The sequence below is a fragment of the Zootoca vivipara genome, chromosome Z2 (assembly GCF_965207765.1).
Source record: "Zootoca vivipara chromosome Z2, rZooViv2.hap1.1, whole genome shotgun sequence".
Taxonomy (NCBI): domain Eukaryota; kingdom Metazoa; phylum Chordata; class Lepidosauria; order Squamata; family Lacertidae; genus Zootoca; species Zootoca vivipara.
In genome coordinates this window covers 40,801,516-40,825,029 of record NC_142585.1, presented here as the reverse complement: position 1 = coordinate 40,825,029, position 23,514 = coordinate 40,801,516, and the positions used below count along the sequence as shown (strand labels likewise).

Sequence of the window (23,514 nt, the reverse complement as noted above, 5' to 3'; positions counted from 1 at the left end):
CTCTGGCCCTGACCGCCACTGGCATGTGGCCCCCAGAAGATATCCAGAAGGAAATGCAGCCCTCAGGCTGAAAAGGGTTCCTCAACCTGGAGAAAGAGGGAAGGTTATCATGGCCAGAGACGCTGAACCTTCAAAGCACTTTGTCTCACCTGAACATGGTTTGGACGTTGACGATGGTCTTGGCGTCTGCCATGTAATCCTCTTCGGCGCTCATGGTGCTCTCCTTGTCCACCACCACCAAATTGTCAGCATAAATGATCCCACACTGCAGCAAGCTGTCAAGGCTAAAAGGCATTCCCCAAAACAAGTGACAATTAGGAGGCTGTTGGAAGGCAGGAGGGGGAAGCCAGCTTTGATGCTCGAAATGTCTTGGAAAAGTATGTTCACAGCAATTTTCTGGCAATTTTTTGTTGTTGTTTTGAGATCACCCCATCCCAAATTGTTGCATTGGGCCAACATGGGAAACACTGCCTCAGGATAGAAAATTTAGGAATCAACTTAAGGAATGTACAAAGGCAGAACTGTTTTGCATATTTATGGATCTGAGTATGAATTATCAGAGGGGTTTTTTTTAACCCAACAAATTAAACACCTCCAAGTTTCTGTCCCTCATGGTGGTGCCTTAGGGTTGTGCCTTGGGGCACTGAACCAAAAGAGACAGAGACAGGCAGGCAGGGAAGGAGAGAGAGAGAAAGAGAGAGAGAAAGGGGAAAGCTTACTTATCAATTGTGCCTTCCATATAATAGACCATTGGAAAACAGCAGATGGCTTCCAGGAAATGATGGTCAGGCCTGAAAAAGAAACACTCAGTTTCTCTTTTTTCCAATCTTAAGTCCAGTTCTCCACATTTCCACATCAGTCCATGAATTCTTATTACGAAGAAGCGCCCATGAAAATTCTTCAGCCTTTTAGTGTGAATTTCTCCTAATGGACACATACCTGCATGCAGTTTTCCCTAAAATATACACATTTTGGCAAAGCAGCTTTCCGTAATAAAATGCTGTTGGTATTCTATTTTCACTAATGCGTGCACCTTTATGCACACTTTGCCACAGCATATGCATTTTTGTGTGCGTCACTTGGCTGGAGAACTGCACTGCAAAATCCAGAGAAATGCGAATTTTGAAGGATGGCTGCAGTTTGATTCTTGTAACATTTCAAAAAGTGTGAATTAGATAGGTCCACTTTGAAATGCAAACAGAATTGAATTCCTTCCCAGCCCCCAACCACCAGCCCTGCTTTCTGGTACTGTGCTGTCCAAATCTTTCACCCTTCTTGCCACTCTGACCACGATGACACCCCACCTTCAGTCTCTGCATAGGTCTCCTCTCCTTCCCTGGATCCTGTGCCAGCTCCCCATCCTTACTTTCAAAGTTGTCCTTCTCCACTCTCACAATAAACCTCCTCCCGTGACCTTTGCTGGTCACAGGGGCTGTAGCTCAGTGTTAGAGAGTTGGCATTTGGAAGGTCCCAGGTTCAATTTCTGACTTGTCTCCAAAGTGGGCTGTGAAAGATGCCTGCCTGAAACTGTTGCTGCCAGTCAGTGTTTGTGCAATCATTTCTTAAGCTGCTCTAATACGTCAAGGACCGCCTCTCCCCACATGAACAGACCCAGATCCTAATATCGCCATCTGAGGCATTTCCCTGTGTGCTGCCTCCATGGAGAGGTCTGGAGGGTGGCAACACAGAAACAGTCCTTCCCAGCAGTAGCTCCCCAACTTGTGAAATGCTCTTCCCAGGGAGACTCGCCTGGTGCCATCTTCATTTTTAGATATCAGCCATTCCTTTTTACCTGGGTGTTTGGCCCTTAATTTGAAGGGTTTCAACTACTTGTGCCCTCTTTTTGAAGGCAGGATCCGTAAGACTGACCTTTATTTGTATAGGTGTTGTGTGTGTGTGTGTTTGTGTGTGTGTGTGTGTTTCCATTTGTTGCTTTCATTGTAATTTGTGTTTGTAAATTGTAGTAGTGTTTGTGCACTGTGCTTGTAAGTCACTTTTGTGAGTAAAGCAACAACATCATCACGTACAACACCAGCAGAAGCAGTCTGCCTGAGTAGGAAGAATTTCAGAGCAGAGCATGCCACCATCTTTCTTAATCACTCTCTGAGCATCAGCTTTAGGTAGAGCCTTTCCCCTAAAAGCCTAGTTTTCTATTTGCAGTGTGTGTGTGTGTGTGTGTGTGTGTGTGTGTGTGTGTGTGTGTGTTGGGCTCTGCTGTAGCACCAGTATATTTGTATGTTCGTGTGTATATATGAGCTGGAGGGGGGGGGGAAAGTACTTACTTGTTGTCAAGCAACAGTACGATGGGGTTTAGCTCTTTCCGTGACCGGTAGTAGGCGCGGAGAGGAACAATGAAGTTGTACAAGCCGTTCCCAGCCGTCTCTGCTGACACAATGATCAACTTGTTCTTAAAGCCGTAGGCCTTGGCATCTTCATAACTGTTGTGCCTGCAGCCCTGGAAAAATGCCGGGAAATGTTTTATTTTACACTTCCTGGCTGGCGCTCAATAAAGGGCCAATGTCACCTACTCTCCCCCATAAGAAGATAAGAAGAGACCTGCTGAAACACATCGGTGACCCACCCAACTAGTCTAGCATCTAGTCTCACAGTAGCCAACCAGATGCTCCAGTGGGAAATCTGCAAGTAGGACCCACTCACAAGAGTCCTCCCTCCTCCTGTGGTTCCCAGAAACTGGGATTAAGAAGCACTGCTGCATCCGAGAATGGAGGGAGGGAGAACTTAGTCACCAAGGTTAATAATCCTTCACAACGAGGTAATAAAAGCAGCCGCAGCAAGCAGGGCAGTTGGTAAACTAGCCCACTTTCCCAACAGAATTATCCTCCCTCCCACAGTAACCATTTCCACCTCTCCTGGATATGAAGGAACCACAAAGGAACAGCCAGCTGAGAGGATGAAAGGAACAGGAAGATGAATGAAGTAGGAAGACGGTGCAATGGGGGCAGGGAAGCTGCTTAGACGCAAGGACTGGGGGGGGGGGAGGGAGGAGAGAAACAAAATTTTCAGCTCTGTTTCACTTTTATCAGCTGCCAATGTACCAGATGTTTCCACTTTATAGAGAAACCCTTCCGGTCATTCCAACAGTTCTTCCAGCATCAGTGATGTTTGTGCGGCTTTTTAGACAGCCCAGTCCAGGTAGCAGCTTGTGTACATGCCTGCATCTCCAAAGCTCCAATTCCTACAAACCCCTGGGCATTTTGTTTAGCCTAGGGTAGCTAACTTCTTGCTCTCTAGATGCTGTCGAACTACAACTCCCATCAGCCCTTGGCAGAATGGGCAAAAGTCAGAGACGATGGGAGTTCAGCAATATGCCGAGGGCCAGAGGAGACCTTCTCATGCTTCTGATCATTGAGCAGGCATTGTCTGTACGCCTTTGCCACAGTAGGGACTAGAAACCTTAAGATAAAATAAAATTGGTGGTTTTCAGGAAATATTTTCGGTTGCTGGTGTTTCTAAATTAACCTTGGTGCCCCACAAAAGGGTAGAAAAAGAAAGAACCTGTTCAGAAATGCATGCCTTCCAATATGAAGTGGCCCCAAACTGGGATACCATTTTCTGGGAATGCACTCCTTCACAAGTCATGCAACACAAGATCCCCCCCCCAGTGCTTTTTTGGGCACAGCACCCAAAAATGAGTGTGCAACCCTAAATTGTGCAAGATTACAGTGGGCATTTGGGTTACTGTCCTCTCACAAGAAATGGGAATGTGATGGGTCCTTACCTTATCCAAGCGCAAGCAACAGAATGGAGCTTTAACAGGCAAAAGGTGGCATAACGTGGGAGAGCTTCCAATGTAGGGAGAGTTGGGTGGGTAGCCTTTCACATACCTGTAGAAGAAGGGGGAAGTGTTCAGGATTTGGCCCACCATTTTGCTTGTTGTTGTTTCCATTTCCACACACAATGCCCCTTGCAAAGGGGAATTCCAGGAAACGTAAAATGGTTGCAGCAAGCCCAACTGCATACTCTCCAACATTTCTCCAATGAAAATAAGGACATCTTATTCCATAATAAAACAAATAGTACTAATAATTGTACTATTTATACCCCAACCATCCAACTGGGTTGCCCCAGACACACTGGGTGGCTTCCAACATATATAAAAGCACAATAAAACATTAAACATTTAGAAACTGCCCTATACGTGGCCGCCTTCAAATGGCTTGGGGGTCAGATAACTCCATACCCTCCAAGATTTCTCTGATGAAAATAAGGACATCCTACCATGAGTGCGCAACCCCAGAGTCATCTGCGACTTCTTTGGGCAAAACAAAAAGAAGCTCAACAACTTTTCTGTCGGGATTTTCACTTTTTGAAATATGGCAACCCTAGTGTTTTTGGTGGGTTTTTTTTTTGAAGTGGAGGGCGGGGGAAAACATTTAACTCAGCCCCATACTAATTTTGCAAAGCATTTAGGGACCCAGGTGGCGCTATGGGTTAAACCACTGAACCTAGGGCTTGCTGATCAGAAGGTCGGCGGTTCGAATCCCTGTGACGGGGTGAGCTCCCGTTGCTTGGTCCCAGCTCCTGCCAACCTAGCAGTTCGAAAGCACGTCAAGATGCAAGTAGATAAATAGGAACCGCTACAGCGGGAATGTAAACGGCGTTTCCGTGCGCTGCTCTGGTTTGCCAGAAGCGGCTTTGTCATGCTGGCCACATGACCTGGAAGCTGTACGCCGGCTCCCTCGGCCAATAATGCGAGATGAGCGCGCAACCCCAGAGTCGGTCACGACTGGACCTAATGGTCAGGGGTCCCTTTACCTTTACCTAAGCAACTTAGCTATTACAAATGTGTCCGGAAGATGGCACTGTGGTGCCACTTTAAGAAAACCATGGCAGAGTCCTTCACCTCCTGCTTGCTCTAGTGAGATCTAGGCAGAAAGGAATGGAATACAAAGCATGCCACCCAGGAACAGAGCTGAAATGGAGCAGAAAACTGTTAATGGGAGGCTAATTTATGCAAATGGCCCATTAAGTGCAGGAAATAATAATAAATTTGCACGGCAGTGCTCCGCAGAACAGCAAGTTGGCATCTTGCTGGGTTCTTCAATACCCAGAAGCGACACTTTCCACTCTGCTGCACTCTAAAAGCCACCCCATTTGTTGTCTGCATGTGTCTTGGAAGCAGCATGGCTCTAATGTGGAATCTTGGCATTTCAGCAGAGGGATGCAGGGGCGTAGGAAGATAGGGGTGGTGGGGACGGGCTCCAAGGGGTGCCATAGCAGGCACCCACCCCACCGCCAAAATGCCCACCCTGCCCCCAGAACGCGTGTAACGCCCTCTGTGAGGCGCGCCCCACCCCTGGAACGTGCGCCCTGGTCTCCATGAGGCGCTCCCCACCCCCAGAATGGGTGCCAGCCCCGCCCCCGGAGCATGAAGCTCCACCACTGGAGGGATGCAGTAAACGTCCACCAAGACTTGAGAACACCTGGTCCCAGGTCAAGAACTGTAAGGCAGGGCTGGACTGAATGATTCAAACATACAGTATACTGGCAAGCCTCTGCAATTCTCCGGCCTTTGCCATAGCTTCCTGGCATGTTCGTTATGGAGTAATTAAGCGAAGCTGTTGTGCCCCCCCGGCAATGCATTCTAATGCTGCCCAGCTAGCTAGAATGGTCGTTTGTTGGATGCAAGGGGAAGATAAGATGAAGACAAAGGGTGACATAAGCTAATGCTCTAGAATTCCCCAGGATTAAAATCCCCATGCGTATACAAAACTAATGTATCAGAAAGAAAGTTAGGCTAAATGCTGCCTTCTTGACATGCTAATTGCCCAAGTGTGGGGAGCTATTTAATAAAAAACGGGAGGCGGGGACCATGCAATCCGTCCAGTCGCCTAATGTGGTGCAATCCAAGAGTCAGCTTTACTACTCTGCAACTTGCAACCTACCGTAAGAAATATATTTCATTTGTTTGTTTGTTAAATGTCTATACTGCCCTTCACCAGAGGATCACAGGGCAGTTTATAATATAATAACACAGAAAAACATATCATAGCAACAAACAAGAACAATACTCCCTCACACACACATAGTTTAAAAGGCCATAGATATGAACTAACAGCTCACTGACTCGATAACAGTGAGTCCTTCATCATCCGACTGAGTCATCTCGTCCTCTGACTGGTCACTGAGCATGTCACACGGCAAGAGGGAGGAACTGTCGGCCACCTCTAGGACAGGGGCAATACTGGGCCTCCTTTTCCCAGAGCCATTTTCTGCAGGCAAGGTGAGCTTGCTGTTGTTGATGGGCCGGCACTCTGTGTTCTGCAGATCCATGGCCACCGTGCCTATGGGACAGAGGGAAGAGGCAGGATCAGACACTAAAGGCAGCCACTACAGGCAAACAATGCCCATATTGCACTTAAAAACAAACACACACCCCCCCCCCCAATTTTTAATTTTTGCTCTACATTGCAAGCTGCCTTCAGTAAGGGTGAGCAGCAGCAGGCCTGGTGGCCATGTCATGCACTGGCCTCGGTCATACCCAGAGCATTTCTGCCTGGCTGGAATATGTCATTGAACTCTGAACATTCCTCTTGCTTGTCTGGATGTGGGATAGAGAGGGTGTGTGTGTGTGTGTGTGTGTGTGTGTGTGTGTGTGTGTGTGTGTGTAGAAATGGGCCCTACTTTACAAAAGGTAAAAATTGTGTTTGTTGCTCTGCTGACAGGAGCAAGCCAGAAGTAAATCACACTGTACATGTTGGGGTTAACTCTTTATTAGCAAGAACAGGATCTGCACAGACTTGGTGGAGTGTCAGGCCTTATGAGCACAGGAACTAATCCCTGGTAGGTCGTGCCCCCATGGATCAGATGCCAAGACTAAAGATCCTTGCGTCCTCACAGCTGCCTGTGTATCCTCCTCTTCAGAGTCTATCCTTGCTCCTCCCACTACATTCCTCTTCTGGTTCTGGGAGATTGTGGGGGAGAGGAGCTTGTCAGAACAGGAGGAGGAGGAGACACCCATGACTCTTCACCAGCCAAACTCATCTCTGCCCCTCCAGATTCCACCCCTGCTTCTGCTTCAGTACTTCTGTCTGCCATTGACTCTCCCAGCTCACTAAGCCCTGTTACCCCTTAAGCTTGTGATGCCTCCTCTTCCCACTCTTCTCTTTCTTTCTTCTCATTGTTGTCCCACTACCACTCCCTAGGCTCTGAGCCTTCTTCCCTTGGGGATTCCCTAGCTGGTGCCTCTCCCCCCCCCCAATTCCTCTGCATCAAACCAGTCCATGACATCTGCCCATTTTAGCCTCTGGCTCCACCCACCACTGACATGTGACCCTTGGAAGGTTCCCCTGAAGGGAGTGAGGTCCTCAAACAAAAAACAGGTTCCCCACCCCCAGCCCAGAGACCCTTTGCTATTAGGTGACCTAAAAGCAACCCAGATAAAGAAATCTATATAAATAAGACTCCTGCTGGAACAGATTAAAGGTTCACCTAGTCTAGCAACCCGTTTCCTACAGTGGGATTCCACTGGGGAATCCACAAGCAGAGCTAATAGGCAGCAGCCCCCTCCCCACTACAATTTTTGCTCCCCAGCAACTGGTATTCCCAGGTATACTGCCTCTGAACATGGAAGAACATTCTTTAGGTCCCAGGGTAAATCTCAGGCATCTCCGAGTCAGCCTGGGAATGTCACCAGCCTGAAACTCTGGAGAGGCACTGCTTGTCAGTATTGAGTTGCATGGACCAATGGTCTGATTCAATATGTCTGCTCCCCCCCCAAATCCTTCCATCAGTCCCCCCCCCCCAAAAAAATAAGCTCCTGCAGTGTAAATTCTTTCCCAAGAATTATGGTAAGCTGTTTTGGAACATCTGACGAATGTCTGTATATTTGTTTATGTCCCACATTTCCTTCAAAGGTGGTGTAAATAGTTTCTCCGCTCCCTATTTTCTCCTCACAACAATCCTGTGAGGTAGGTTAGTCTGGGAGACCACGATTGTCTCTAGGTCACCCAGGAAGCTTCATCATGGCTGAGTTTGAACCAAGGCCTCCCAGGTCCTAGTCCAACACTCTTACCACTGTAACACCACATTGAGCAGGATGGGTCAAAGAAACTCATTCTTTGCATATTCAGCAGCACTAACATCTCCAGCAGGTGTGTGACTGTGTGCCATTTATGCAGATCTGTTTCAGGTAAAATGCAGACTGCTCTTTATTCTGCAAAGCGACGGTAGGTGGCCCTAATTATCTGGATTGCAGTTTGACAGAAAGCAGCATGAAAAGCCACATCACGCATGGACTTCTGGGTAACATCTTTGCTGAGACGGGTGAATCAGGGCTCCATGGGAAGGCCAGCAACAGATTCTAATTGGTGAACCCGAGGAGAGAAAAGGCAGATGATGAGAGGGACGATCTTTGACTCTGTTTGGAGGAGGAGAGCAGGGAGGGAGGGAGGGAGGGAGGGAGGGAGAGCCTTATAATGAGTTAACAGAGTGGGCGGCAGAGAGGCAAGATTGTATAAGGGAGGAATGATTCAGGAAAGGCATAAATAGCACTCCTGGATTTCGCCTGTGGTGCTCCCTCTGCCTTGCGACAAGACAAGGATGCAGGATACATTTTCAAAGGGCCTTTCAGCTGGAGAGGAAATGCATAGCCATTGAGGATGAGGCTGTGTATTAGAGGCTGCAGTGATGGCTGGGATCATTGGCATGCCATGCGGGGACACTGAAGGTAGGGGGAGCCAGAGCCAGTACAGTCATACCTCATGTTGCGTCCACTGCGGGTTGCGTTTTTCCGGGTTGCGAATGTGGCGGACCCGGAAGTGTTTACTTTTGGGTTCCGCCGCGTGCGCATGCACAGAAGCATTCTGCACGCTTCACGCATGCACAGAAGCGCTCTATCGTGCTTTCGCCAAGGCGCTCTAGCGCCGATCGGGTTGTGGACTTTTCGGGGTGTGAAGGGCATCCCAGAACGGATTGGGTCCGCAACCCGAGGTACCACTGTATTGGGCGGTTTGGCACCATCAGGGATGCTGTAGCATCAGATTTCCTGAGTTGGCAGATGGGTCAGACTGAATGACACCGTTGAGGTCCCTTCCAGAGACTCCATCTCTTAACAGCAGCGCCACATGGTATCTACCATCAGTGGTGCCTGGTGGAGCCCAGCAGGGACAGAACCAGAGCCAGTGGCAGGCAGAGCCAACGAATTCCAGCTTGCTCCCGTACTTCTTCCTGTTGAGTTCTACAAGAGCAACACAGAAACTAAGGAAGGGAAGGAAGCAGACAAGCTGTGCCACTCCCTGGACTGGTTATAAGTAAGCAAGCAAGCAGGGGCTGGGGCTGGTTGAGAATGATGGGGCAACTCCCCCCCCTGAATGTTTAAACATCACACTGAGGTCCAGTGCCAAGGGCCTTCTGGCGGTTCCGTCGCTGTGAGAAGTGAGGTTACAGGGAATCAGGCAGAGGGCCTTCTCGGTGGTGACACCCGTCCTGTGGAACACCCTCCCAGCAGATGTCAAGGAAATAAACAACTATTGGACTTTTAGAAGACATCTGAATACAGCGTTGTTTAGGGAAGTTTTTAATGGTTGATGTTTTATTCTGTTTTTAGTGTTCTGTTGGAAACCACCCAGAGTGGCTGGGGAAACCCAGCCAGATGGGCAGGGTATAAATAATAAATTATTATTATTATTATTATTATTATTATTATTATTATTATCATCATCATCATCATCTGTATCTATATCCAGTGGCAGGTGGTGCCTTTTGAGGTTGGTTGGACAGAAGGCTGAGACACAAACAGTAGGCGGCGCCACAATCCAACTCATTCTAGTTCTTTCTTCATCTTCCTCCTGGGATCTACAAGTGCAGTCCTCAAGACTCAAAGAGGAGGAAGCTGACAGGCAGGGCCACCCCCTGGACCAGGTGCAAGTAATATGGCAGGCTGGCGGTGGCTGCCTGGGTTTGAGATTTTTCTTAATGAACCAAACTCCACCAAATGGCTGTATGCTAATTCCAGAATCAGAAGCACCAAACCTCTGGGTACCAGTTACTGGGGTGAGAGCACTGTTGCACTCATGCCCTACTTGTGTGCTTCCTATAAGGGTATCTGGTTGGCTACTGGGAGAACAGGATGCTAGACTAGATGAGCCTTTGGCACTACTTATGTTATTGTGACTTTGCTGCCCTCCCCACTCTTGAAAACTTTAATGTCAGACTCAGAAGTTCACAACATAGCCTTTGAATATTTGCTGGATAATCTGCAAACATTTGATATCTGCATCTGATAGCCAGTGGCCATTTGCCTTCAGTATTTGATATTAGGCAGATGAAACTGGATAGCCGTCATACAATGGTGTGCAGTATTAGAATAAGAAAAAAAACACCTGTGAAAATCAGGGCACTGGTGATTTGTGTGTGGCCTCTGTATATAGGCCAAATAATGAAGCAAAGTGAGGTGATTCAGGACTTTCTCTGCCCCAAATGTTGAAGCACAGTGCCAATAACCCCCACCCCCAAGTTGGATCAGAGCCCCCACAAAGACTTGTGTCTATTCTGCACCATATAGTTCTGAAGTTTCTGTATATCTTTTTGTTTTGTTTTTGATCTATGGGGCTTTGCTGCCTGTGACACAATGAAGGGACCTGAATTGTTCTTTGTTAAAGCAACATTGTTTTAAGCTGTTTTTAGTATTCTGCTTTACCATTGTTACCTGCCGTGGGACCTTAGGGCAAAGGGTAATAAATTATAGTAACAGTAACAACAGCAACAACAACAGCGGAAAAAGCAGGCAAGCCTCAAAAATCTTACAGAAATCTGCATGATTCTAGATCCAGGTAGGTAGCTGTGTTGGTCCGACCCAGTCAAAATAAATAAATAAAAATAAAAAATCGTCCAGTAGCACCTTAGAGACCAACTAAGTTTGTTCTGGGTATAAGCTTTTGTGTTGTTATCTGAAGACGTGTGCATGCACACGAAAGCTTATACCAAGAACAAACTTAGTTGGTCTCTAAGGTGCTACTGGGGGACCCAGGTGGCGCTGTGAGTTAAACCACAGAGTCTAGGGCTTGCTGATCAGAAGGTCGGTGGTTCGAATCCCTGCAACGGGGTGAGCTCCCATTGTTCAGTCCCAGCTCCTGCCCACCTAGCAGTTCGAAAGCACGTCAAAGTGCAAGTAGATAAATAGGGTACCTGCTCCGGCGGGAAGGTAAACGGCATTTCCGTGTGCTGCTCTGGTTCGCCAGAAGCAGCTTTGTCATGCTGGCCACATGACCTAGAAGCTGTCTGCGGACAAACGCTGGCTCCCTCAGCCTATAGAGCGAGATGAGCGCCGCAACCCCAGAGGCGGACACGACTGGACCTGATGGTCAGGGGCCCCTTTTACCCTTTACCTTTAAGGTGCTACTGGACAATTTTAGAACTCTGCATGGTGGGAAATGGGGACAAAACTAGACTTATTTGGCTCTACCTGTTATAGCCTCTGGTGTCCCCAACTGTTGGGCTCTCGGCCTTCTGCCCTGCCAGTCCCAGTGGGCAGCAGACAGCACTGCCTTTATTCTTTATGGTAACCTTTGACTGATACAGTTATGCAACTAGTGCTTTTCTTTCCCTTAATCAACTGCCAGCTGAGTACAGCCTCATTTTCTGGGAGATTAATCATTCTGACACTTTTTTGTACAAAGCACCTCTCTGAGGACCAAGTGCAGCAGTGCAACAAGTAAATTGCACTTTGCAAATATATTGGCATTGTGCTGTGTGGGTAATAAACTAGAGCAGGAGATAAGACGGATGGAGGATAAATGGGGACACAATTTGCCTGGGCCTTGAATCTTAGGCTATGCCTTCGGATGGACAGGCTACTGCCTGCTTCTACCTTTCCTGCCCCTTCTGCCTGATGGTTCACATGCACTGTCTTGAGAATGAATATTGCCAGCTTTTCACTCCTCCTCTCCAAGCTGCTAGCCCTCATGACTGCAGGAAAGGGTAGATGAGATAAGAAAACACAGAAAAACCTAATATGTCCTGGTATTGTTTTTACAATAAAGGGCTGGATACAGATTTTGGAAGGAGAAAAAAAAGAAAGGTTAATGCAAAAGGCCAAACTACACGTTTTCATGAATGCACAAGTCTGCAGGGTTCTTTGTTTCTAGAACCAAGGTTTCCAGCAGTCTTCTAGACCACCAGTGTTCTGTTTCATTGCAAACCTGGTAGACTTGAGACCTGTCCTTTAAGGGTGACACGTAGGGTGCAGATCTGGCTTGCATGGGGTAAGGGCCAACCCCTGTCCATCCAGTTGTATAACAGTGTTAGGGAACTTTTTCAGCCTGGGGGTCACCTTCTGGGGCAACCTTCTGAGGGCCATATAACAGAGGTTGGCAGGGCAAGAAGCAAAGCCAGGCAGAAGAATGAATGTAAACAATAGACTAGTTTCTACACACACACCTCTCTCCATCCTCCATCCAGGCAAGCAAGAGGCATTATCAGAGTTCAACACCTCCCAGCCAGATAAAAACATTCTCTAGGTGCAAAGCAGAGCCAGTGAGGGGTGTGGCCTGAGGAGTTCTGAGAGGTAGAGACAGACCTTGCGGACTGCATTCAGCTGCCAGACCTGAGGTTCCCCACCTCTGCTATAGGGCTATCTTGCAATGCAACCTTGAAAAGGGGCAGACTAACTCACCCATGCTGGCAATGATGCTATGGACTGGCAGTCTTGACGGCCCATCATAGATGCCTCTCCCTGCAAATCCTTTCTTCTTTTGCTTCTCCTCCTGCTTGAAGATGAAGGCTGAGTTCTCCTCCTTCGTGATGTTGATGTAGAAGCATGTGTCGGAGGCACTCAGGATGTGCCGTGGTCCTGGGTTGAGGAGGATGCTTTTATTCTCCTCCCTCTTCACACCCATCAAGCAGACTCCATACCTGAAAGGAGCACCAAAGAGGTCTTTGATAAAGCCAACTTCAGTGGTACCTCAAGTTACAAATGCTTCAGGTTACAAACTCCGCTAACCTGGGAGAGTTACCTTGAGTTGAGAACTTCGCCCCAGGATGAGAATAGAAATCATCTGCTGGCGGCGCAGCGGCAGCAAGAGGCCCCGTTAGCATAGCTGCCAAGTCTCCCGTTTTTCACGGGAAACCCCCGTATTTTAAACCGTTGCCCACTGGCAGCCTGGATTGGAAAAAATCCCGTAAATCCCCTGGATTTCAGTACCTGCCAGGGAGGCTCCTTCTGCGCATGTATGGACATGCGCAGAACTGATTTCGAGTGCTCTGCCCATGTCTGGGCACCAGAAATCAGGCAGCGTCGGCACTGGAAGTTGCTTCTACGCATGTCTGGAAGCAACTTCCAGTGCCGGTGCTGCTGATCCCGGAGTTTTCTAACCGGGAGTTGGAAGGTATGCTCATTAGCGAAAGCGTGCCTCTACAGTTTCAGGTTAAGAATGGACCTCTGGAACGAATTAAGTTCGTAACTAAAGGTACCACTGTACTTGGCATGATCCAGTTCCAAGTTGGAAGCCCAGGTATGGTCGTCGTCATTGTCGTCATCCTCCTCCTCCCAGTGGCAGAGGAAGGGGAGCAGGGGGGTGGTCTGCCCCAGGTGCCCTCTCTGAGGGGGGTGACAAGAAGGCACCCCACAGGGGTGTTCGCCCCACCACCCCTGGGCGTGGTGGTGCGAGCTGCCACCATTGTGCCGCCACTGCGTGCAGAGGATCACTCCACCACCACTGCAGCCGCCGTCCGTACGGTTAACCCAGCACCGAGTGCCGGTTAGCCTTCCTTCGCCCCTGCCTAAAACCCCCACAATAACCCTGTGAAGTAGGTTAGGTGGAGAGTGAGAGTGAGAGTGACTGGCCCAAGATCACCCAGTGAGATTCATGGCCAACTGGGAATTGGAACCCTGGTCTCCCAGATCCTAGTCCAACACTCTAACCACTACATCACCTTTAAAGCAGCTTTGCAGACATTCCTTGGCTGGAGAACTGCATTGCAACATTTGGATGAGTGTGCATATGGAAAGACAGGTAGGGCTGCATTTAAATGTGAGCTGAATAGATTTTCTCCCAGATCCCTACCTAGGTGAGAGACAGGGATGCCACAGGGTTAAATGCCATGCCTAACCATATTTAGTGCGATTGATAGGCATTTTCTGATTTTGTAATTTTATATGCTTTCAAGTGATTTTTTTAAAAAAAAATTACTTAATGTACTTTAACTGCACACCAGCAGCCTTGTACTCTGCACAGTTTTGAAAAGCTCAGCCCACCATCTTGATTCAAAACAGAGTCCAACTGTACCCAAACACACATGAAAGCCTGCCCCTTGATCTCAAGAACCATCATGCCAAAATTGCTTACAGTATCTTGAGAGGTGTCCAAATGCCTAGCAATAAATAAACAACACCCCCAAATATATAATAGATGACCTTTTGTATTAATACTTTGTTCTTCACTTTGGAAAGGGCTTTATTCCTATGGAATCACAGAACTTCAAAGCTGGAAGGGACCCCCAAGGGTCCTTTAGTCCAACCCCATGCAATGCAGGGAATCCCAGCTGAATCCTGAACAGTAGTGTGTGAAATAAACCATATAACATCACATCGTCAGGCTTTTCCTCTCACTTTTTATGGGCATGGAAGGATGCGTAGGTGAAACTTTTCCCTTCGTACTCCATGAAGAACTTGCTGTCGCCCATCCGGATGTGGTAGACCTCATTGCCAGAGCAGCGACCATACATCCTCTGCCACTGCTCTGGTGATTCCTGACCCTCTCTGGAAACAGATCAGAGGAGAAGAAGAAGAAAAACACCTCTTAGGAACTGGACGGGGTTGGATCCAGGATCCATAGCATACTCAGCATGCTTTATCTGTTTAGACAAAATAATTTGCTTTGCCAAACGAGTAACGGAACGAATTGGGCAAGTGCAGTTGAATGGCAAAACAAATGAGACCTTGAACAAAAATGAACGGGAGGTAATGCAAGAATCGAGGCCCGTTTTCGGTCTGAGGGCCTTCCAGGAAACTTACAGGGGCCGGAAGCAAAAACAGGCAGACCAATGAATGCAAACTTTACCTTTGTCTAGTAGGCTAGTTTCTACATACACACACAGCTCTCTCAACCTTCCAACCAGGCAAGCAAGAGGCATAATCAGAGTTCAAGGAACATTCTAGCCAGGCAGAAAACACTCAGGGTGTGTGTGAGGCAGAGCAGTGAGAGGCAGTGGCAGAGCTTCATGCGCCAGCAGAGGGGGTGGACAGCAGGCAGGGGTGGGGCAGGCGCGCATCCTGGGGGCGGGGCATGCCGCCCAAAGGGGCGTGGTGCACTTTCTGGGGGGCATGGTGTGCGTTCTGGGGGCGTGGCGTCCAACACGGGCGGGGGAGGCAGCCGCAGTGGCACCCCACTGAGACCGCGCTGACGGGGGCGGCACACTCCCATCGCCCCCTCTTCCTACGCCCCTGGTGAGAGGTGTGGCCCTGGGGACCAGACAGAGAGGTCTCAGCCTGAGGTGTCTTCAACCCTGATGTAACAAAATGGCCAAGTTCTTGTTTATCTTTATGGCTTCCAGGATAGGCACCAATGCAGAGAAGAAACTTCTTGGAAATTGTGCTGAAAGCCAAGCCAAATGAGAAGTGATGAGGACAATTGATACAGCCACACTTGGCTAAAGATTGGTGGTATACTAGCTGGTGCTATCATTAGGCCAACCAGGCAGCCGCCTAAGGCACAGACCTGATAAGTCCACAGTACTGACCTTTGAAGGGTGCAGTTTTGTACAGATTTGTTTTTGCTTTATCTGTGCTGTGAATTTACAGCAATAGCTAAAGGGCTTCCAATGTCAATGCTGCCACAAGGAGTATTTCTCTCCACACTACAACAAAAAAATCCTGGATGTGCCCAATGTTTACATTGTTCTAAGCATCCTTCTCACACTTCCAGTGTCCATGGCAAGTGGGGAATGCAGTTTCTCAAAGCTCTGACATATAAAAACTTGCATGCATTCAACAATGTAGCAAAAGAGACTGGTTGGCTTGGCAACTACTGTATATCAATTCAACATGCCCAAGCATCAGCACTTGACCTGAAAGAATCAGTGACAAAATTTGTGAAGGAAAATGCATGCAAGGTGACATTTTTGATGTGCGTGAAAATGAAACTTTTAAGATACGTAAATTTTAACACCACAATTCACAAGATTATCCTAAATGATTTGTGTGCTAAAGTGTTTTCTTTTGTGTTTGAGAAAGATAAGATTGTTGTATTCCTTGCAATTTAAAATAAATTTAGTGGTTTCAAGTTTTGTGCTTTTCATTTTTTCACCAAGACATTTTTGTCTGTTTTTCACAATTGAAGTTATTTGCTGGGGTGAGGGTGGGAATGCAAGTAGTTAGCCTTGCCTAGGGCACAAAATAATAATAATAATAATAATAATAATAATAATAATAATAATAATAATAATAATAATAATAATTTATTATTTATACCCCACCCATCTGGCCGGGTTCCCCCAGCCACTCTGGGCGGCTTCCAACAAAACATTAAAATACAGAAATCCATCAAACATTAAAAGCTTCCCTAAACAGGGCTGCCTTAAGGTGCATTCTAAAGGTCTGGTAATTGTTATTCTCTTTGACCTCTAGTGGGAGGGCATTCCACAGGGTGGGCGCCACTACCGAGAAGGCCCTCTGCCTGGTTCCCTGTAACTTGGCTTCTCGTAGCGAGGGAACCGCCAGAAGGCCCTCGGCGCTGGATCTCAGTGTCCGGGCAGAACGATGGGGGAGGAGACGCTCCTTCAGGTATACTGGACCGAGACCTGGCACTAGCTGTATATCCCTCTGTGCCATCCTGTAACAATTTGCTTTAGTTCTTCCTCACCTCAAAGCCTAGCCAGCCGAAACTCCAGAACACGGAAAATAACTCAACATGTCATCATTCATAATCAGCAACAAGATCAGTCACTAAACATAATTTATTGAAGCTTGTAATGCATGCTTGGGAGAGATTGGCCTAAAGAGTCCATGAGTCAAATATCCTTCCATTGAACATGAACGTACAACATGAACAAGGATGCTTTTCTCTCTCTCTCTCTGCCTGCAAGCTTTAGGCTGATGGTGTGTCCTCCAGCAAACGCTCCTTCCATTCCCAGCTACCGGTATCATACTCTGTGACAAAACACTGCCTCTTTCCACCTTTCCATTTATAAAAGAGCTTGGTGGAACAATTCAGCATGGCATCATATCAATAAGAACAGGCACCCCCAACCTTCAGCCCTCCAGATGTTTTGGACTACAATTCCCATCATCCCTGACCACTGGTCCTGTTAGCTAGGGATCATAGGAGTTGTAGGCCAAAACATCTGGAGGGCCGCAGGTTGGGGATGCCTGAATAAGAAGCTTCATTCCCACTTGAAAATATAATGCCCCAGTTTCAAGGAAGGGATGTAGTTCAGGGACAAACCAGAAAGGTCCCTGGTTTGATCCACAGCATCTTCTGGTAGGACTGGGAATGTCTCCTGGTTGAAACCCTGGAGAGCTGCTGCCAGTCAGTGAAGAGGAAACTGAGCTGGATAGATCAATGGGTCTGCCTTTATTCAGCACCATGAGAACTGGAATCACACTTTGTTTTTAGAGGAAGGGCCATAGCCCAGTGGCAGAGCAGAAAGTCCCCGGTTCGATCTACAGAATCTCCAGGTAGGTCTGGACATTTCCCTTCCTGAGACCCTGGAGAGCTGCTGTCAGTCAGTGTAGACATCAGTGAGCTAGGTGGACCAATGATCTTGGTCCACCTAGCTCACTGATGGCAGTTTCCTGTGTTCCTAAAGGCTTTGGTTTGACCCACCAACATTTCTGGGTTGTATCATTTCTGGGTTGAGGAGGACTCCCCTGCTCAGCGCCTGGAGGCCCCAGTCCTCCCACTCACCACCTGGCCTGGGCGGGGCCAAGGCCTATAAGATCTGCTGTTGCTGCTGCTACCAGCCAGGAGGACTCCCCTGCTCAGCGCCTGGAGGCCCCAGTCCTGCCACTCACCACCTGGCCCAGGGCGGGGCCTGATGGGCTTTACAAAGGACTGTTGCCGCCGCCGCTGCTGCTGGGCAGAGAGGGCTCCATTTTGTTTTGTTTTTTTTTGTTTAAATTCCTGTTATTTTTTACCTATGTTATTTTAAACTGTATTAAGGATGTATTCTTAGTTTTAGATTTTGATTCATGTCGAAATTGTGTTCTATTCGGTTGTGTATTTTTTGATGTGGTTTATGTATTTTTTGTGACTTTTGTAATTGTACTATTGCTGTATTGTTTTGATATTCGACTGGAAGCCGCCCAGAGTGGCTGGGGAGACTCAGCCAGATGGGCGGGGTACAAATAAAAAATTATTATTATTATTATTCATATTATATCATATGTGTTAGCACATGTATAGAATCATATATTTTTAATGCATATTTAGATCAGGGCTAGCTAAGTTGCAGCTCAGAGACTATATCTGACTCTCACCCAACAATTTGTTGGAGGTGGTGGTGAAGAATTGTCTATTTTATTAAAAAAACAAAAACAAAACAGTGAGTTGACCTCCTTGTGGGAGGTGTTGGTCATGATAGTTTGGGTGGAGATGTTCCAACCTTTCTGCTCCAACCCTGCCTATCAGACTTATTGGACACACCCACTTTCACTTTGACCACACCCTCTGCTAGCATGGGGCACTCAGGAAGCTAGATAACAACAAATGTGAAAAAGTTAGCCATCTTTTTGATCTCAAGAGGGTGGGTCATTTGAAATCTATCTGCTAAGGAGGGAAATGGTTTAATACACATGTATTTGCAGCATTTGCTTTCAGTGCACAGAATGGAGATTCAAACCACTTCCTCCCTACCAGCCTCCCCTTGGTGAGGGTGCCCATCTATCTTCACCCTGCCTGACTCTTGCTGGTTATTCAATTACTTACTGTCCTCTGGACGTATGAACAAGGAGGGTTATGAGCGTTGAGGTAGCTGGGCAGACGCAGTTCAGAGCCAGCATGGCGTACTTACATTCCTCTTCACACACGACGTGATCTGAAATTAAGAGAGGCCTTCCCATTATTCCCAAAGCACTAGGATTTGAGCCACCAAACACAGTATGTTTCCCCTTCCTTCCCATGCAAAGGGCCTGTTCTTTGCGCTGCTGCATTTACAAGGAAACCAGTGGAAATACTTGTTTTAAAACTCTTCGGACAGTTTACAAATCTTCAACAAAACAGGAGATTCCCTGTTGTGCTATTGATTTTTAATGCCTGGCTAAAACTATACAGTACAATCAATTTGCTGCGGTGTTGGGGTTTTTTTGGGAGGGGGGGCGCAGCATCTATATCATTGAAATAATTTAGCAAAATGATTGCACTGAACTATATCTCCTTCATCCCTGAGGGTGAGTAACAGGTGCACCACATGCCCATGGATACAAAAGGCTTCATAAACCATGATCAAGTGAGACTCTGAGCAAAACAGGAATCTCCATTCACAAGAAGACCTGGAGCCTTTAATGCTGAGGTGGAGAATCTGTATCCCTCCAGATGTTGTTGGACTCTACGTACCATCATATTCCTCTGTTGTTGTTGTTGTTGTTGTTGTTGTTGTTGTTGTTGTTGTTGTTGTTGTTGTTGTCATCATCATCACTATTATCATTATAAACACCACCACCTCCTTCATTTAGATTTCCTGTCTGCCCTTCACCTTAGGTATCAGGGAGGGTTACAACAACAGCAATAAAAAAGTCTCTGGGTAGGGAACAGCTATGGGGCTGCCACAGAGAATGCCCTCATTTCAGTTGCCACCCCACTGAACTTCTGAAGGAGGTGGAGCAATGAAAAGGACCCCCTCTTCTGATCTTAACACTCCAGAAGTTATGTAAGGGTGGTTTTTCAGATATTTGGAGCCTACGTCATTTAGGATCTTAAATATTAGAGTGAACGCTATGATTGATTTAGTTAACAAAATATATATGTGCCACTTGGTTGCAATAGAAGTTCAAAGTGGAAACCAGTGCAGGTGTTCTAGAACAGGGGTCTGTGATCTCTGGATGGAACAACAATCTGGCCACTGAGTTTTGGACCAGTCAAAAATTCCAAATCTTCTTCAAGGGCAGGCCCACACAGAGCACATGGCAACAATTCAGCCTGGAGGTTACCAGAGCATGAAGTACAGTGGTCAAGTCATCTCTGTCCAACAGCAGCTGAAGCAGTGGCTGGTAGCCACTGACAAACGTATCCTCCTTCGCCATGCTCCTTTCAGGCTGCTGGTTCCTCATTGAAGAAGAAGAAGAAGAGTTTGGATTTGATATCCCGCTTTATTACTACCTGAAGGAGTCTCAAAGCGGCTAACGTTCTCCTTTCCCTTCCTCCCCCACAACAAACACTCTGTGAGGCGAGTGAGGCTGAGAGACTTCAGAGAAGTGTGACTAGCCCAAGGTCACCCAGCAGCTGCATGTGGAGGAGTGGAGACACGAACCCGGTTCCCCAGATTACGAGTCTACCGCTCTTAACCACTACACCACATTGGTTCTCTCTCTCCCCACCCCCTTTCTCCCTCTCTTTCTTTGCAGAATAACTGGCCATTTCTTCTGAATGCAATTCTCCCTTGCCATTTCCAAGGTACAGGAATGGGTCACAGCATGGGATCCAGTCTGTCAGCAATGCCCTCCATAGGAAGCCTAGAATCTTTTTGTTTGATGCCCTAGTCCCTTTTCAGATGTTGATTACACACAGCAGAGAAAGCACATTATCTTTCTATTCCAGCCCACCCATGTTTCCAGATGATAGGAAGCAAACAAACAAACCCACCCAGAGAACAAGTGGAAAAGAGGATGAAATAAAGGGTCTGTGAGAGTGGGTGGGGGTGTTGTGGGGTGCTAAGAATTGGAAGCTAGCAAAGCAGGATGAGTACCAGGGAGGAGAGAGAGACAAAAAGGTAGAAGGAAGAACTAGTCTGGCATAGCAAAAGCCTTATCCAACCTGGTGCCCTCCATATGTTTTGGGCTACAGTACCCATCACACTTGAACAATGGCTAGGCCGGCTGAGACTGATGGGAAATGTAGTGCAGAATGTTTGGAGGGCACCAGGTTGGAGAAGACTTGAAGTTCATTTTAAAGCTAAAGAATCAGAAGGGAGAGTAAGGGGAGCCAAGAAGTCACCCATCAATATTTAGCACCTGAGCGACAGACAGCAAAAGAATGGGCAAATACCGGTAACATGTAAATTTAATTTTCTATCCATTTCGTTTTTCAATCTTGAATTAAGTTCTTCACATTCTATTTCAGTTTTTGACACACACCCCAGTCTTATATTTATGTCATTGAATGAATTGCCAAGATTGTCAGCTAGCTGTGAGATAGTCTTCTACATAAATAAGCATGAGTAGCTGGAGGTCTAACACTTAACATCACTTCTGTTTACATAGTTGATATACAGGGGCCATGCGTTGTCAAAAAGACCATGTTTAGTTTGCTCTTTAGCAGCCGTATTATGTTAGAATATGCTTGGAAGGAGCCAGATCCAAACTCTTCCCTTGCCATCTCATCAGAGGTGCGGGGCAGTGGGCCCCTGGACGGTTAAGTCCAGTCAAAGGCATAGCTGCCAAGTACCCCGTTTTCCCCGGGAAACCCCCCGTTTTTACTTACCTTTTCCTGGTGGTCCCCTGTATCACTTCGTCTCCCGTTTTTCTCCGTTATTTTCTCCTGCCGACGGCCATTTTTTTCTTTCCAATTTGCCCTTCTATGGGCACCAAAAATGGCCGCCGCCAGCTTCAAAAGTCGCATCTACGCATGTCCGGAAGTGCATAGACGCGACTTCCAGTGTCGGCGACGGCCATTTTTGGTGCCCATAGATGGGCGGAGCGACACCGGAAGTTGCGTCAACGCACTTCCTGACATGCGTATAAGCGACTTTCGAAGCCGGCGGTGGCCATTTTTGGTGCCCATAGAAGGGCAAAGCGACACCGGAAGTTACGTTGACGCAACTTCCGGTGTCACACGGCTGCCGGTCCTGGATTCTGCAGTCCGGGACTTGGAAGGTAAGGTCAAAGGTGACTATGGGGTGTGGTGCTCATCTCACTTCAGACCGAGGGAGCCGGTGTTTGTCCACAGACAGTTTTCCGGGTCATGTGACCAGCATGACTATACTGCTTCTGGTGCAATGGGACACCGTGACAAGGGCCATAGGACACGGGAAGGCATTTGCCTTCCCGCTGCAGCAGTACCTATTTACAGGGGCGTAGGAAGAGGGGGACGATGGGAGCGCACCGCCCCCTGCAGTGCGATTCTGGTAGGGTGCCATCGCGGCTGTCCTCCGCTCACGCTGGGAGCACCACCCCCAGAATGTGGCCCCACCCCTGCTGGCGGCACACTCTGCCCCGACCCCGCCTGCTCTCCACCCCTGGTGCCGGAGCATGAAGCTCCGCCACTGCCTATTTATCTACTTGCAATTTGACGTTCTTTCAAACTGCTAGGTTGGCAGGAGCTGGGGCAGAGCAACAGGAGATCATCACCATCGCGTGGATTTGAACCACCGACCTTCAGACTGGCAAGCCCAAGGGGCTCAGTGGTTTAGACCACAGCACCACCCAAGTCCCACATCTTTACCTATTGCAGCATTGCAGTGGAACCTCCGTTTACAAATGCAATCCGTTCCATGGAGGCGTTCATAAACAGAGGCATTTGCTCCCCGAAGGCACGCTTCTGCGCGTGCGTGAAGCGCCGATAGAGTGCTTCTGCGCACGCACGCGCTGCACAGATCGCGTCTGTGCATCCGACGCTCCAGAACCCAGGTGTAAACACTTCCGGATCTGCAGCGTTCGTAAACGGAGGCGTTCATAAACAGGACTGTTTGTAAATCAAGGTACCACTGTATATATAAGGGGTGGATGTAGATTGGCATCTATTGACATAAGGTTTCCCCCCCCCCTCAGGCGACTGACATAAGCATGTAACTCAACAGGTTTCATTGGAATCAATCCATGCTATCTTTCTACAAAATTAAGAAAACATTCTAAATAACTGAAACAATATTATATTCACATGTAGTTCTATTATTTTCTATCCGTTCTGCATATAGCTCTTAAATGACCTTCCTCTATGTTCTTTTTCTATGGTTTTTTTGAAACTATGTGGGGTATTTTTTTGTAATTGAGACTCTATGTGAAATATTTTATGTGATGGATTAAGTGTTTGAGTTTCTTGTAAAGAGGTAAGGATCCTCCCCCTCACTCTTTTTTTCTGTGTAGTTTAAAACTAATACAGTGGTACCTCATGTTGCAAACGGGATCCGTTCCGGCGGCCCGTTTGCAACACGAACGGGCCGCAACATGATTCGTCGCATCTGCGCATGTGTGTGATGCAATGCAGCACTTCTGCACATACACAAAGCACGATTTAGCACTTCTGCACATGCGTGCAGGTCAAGGACGCGGCAAACCCAGAAGTAACCCATTCCGGGACTTCCAAGTTCAGCATGTCCGTAACCTGAAAAGATGCAACATGAAGCAGACATATCCTGAGGTATGACTCTAAACGTATTTTTTTTAAATTAAAAATATCCTCATGC

General features: G+C 47.5%; 1 protein-coding gene across 1 annotated transcript in view; it reads right to left on the bottom strand.

The window, feature by feature from the left end:
- KCNT1 (potassium sodium-activated channel subfamily T member 1) overlaps nt 1–23,514 on the bottom strand; it is a 124,375-nt gene that overhangs the window by 23,581 nt on the left and 77,280 nt on the right. Inside the window, exons 16-23 of the mRNA XM_088664964.1 lie at nt 18,885–18,993; nt 14,570–14,719; nt 12,635–12,873; nt 6,089–6,305; nt 3,740–3,845; nt 2,283–2,455; nt 720–791; nt 150–284 (exon numbers count right to left, since the gene is read on the bottom strand). Of these exons, the coding sequence (XP_088521090.1) occupies nt 150–284; nt 720–791; nt 2,283–2,455; nt 3,740–3,845; nt 6,089–6,305; nt 12,635–12,873; nt 14,570–14,719; nt 18,885–18,993 (1,201 nt within the window). The remainder of the gene's footprint in view (nt 1–149; nt 285–719; nt 792–2,282; nt 2,456–3,739; nt 3,846–6,088; nt 6,306–12,634; nt 12,874–14,569; nt 14,720–18,884; nt 18,994–23,514) is intronic.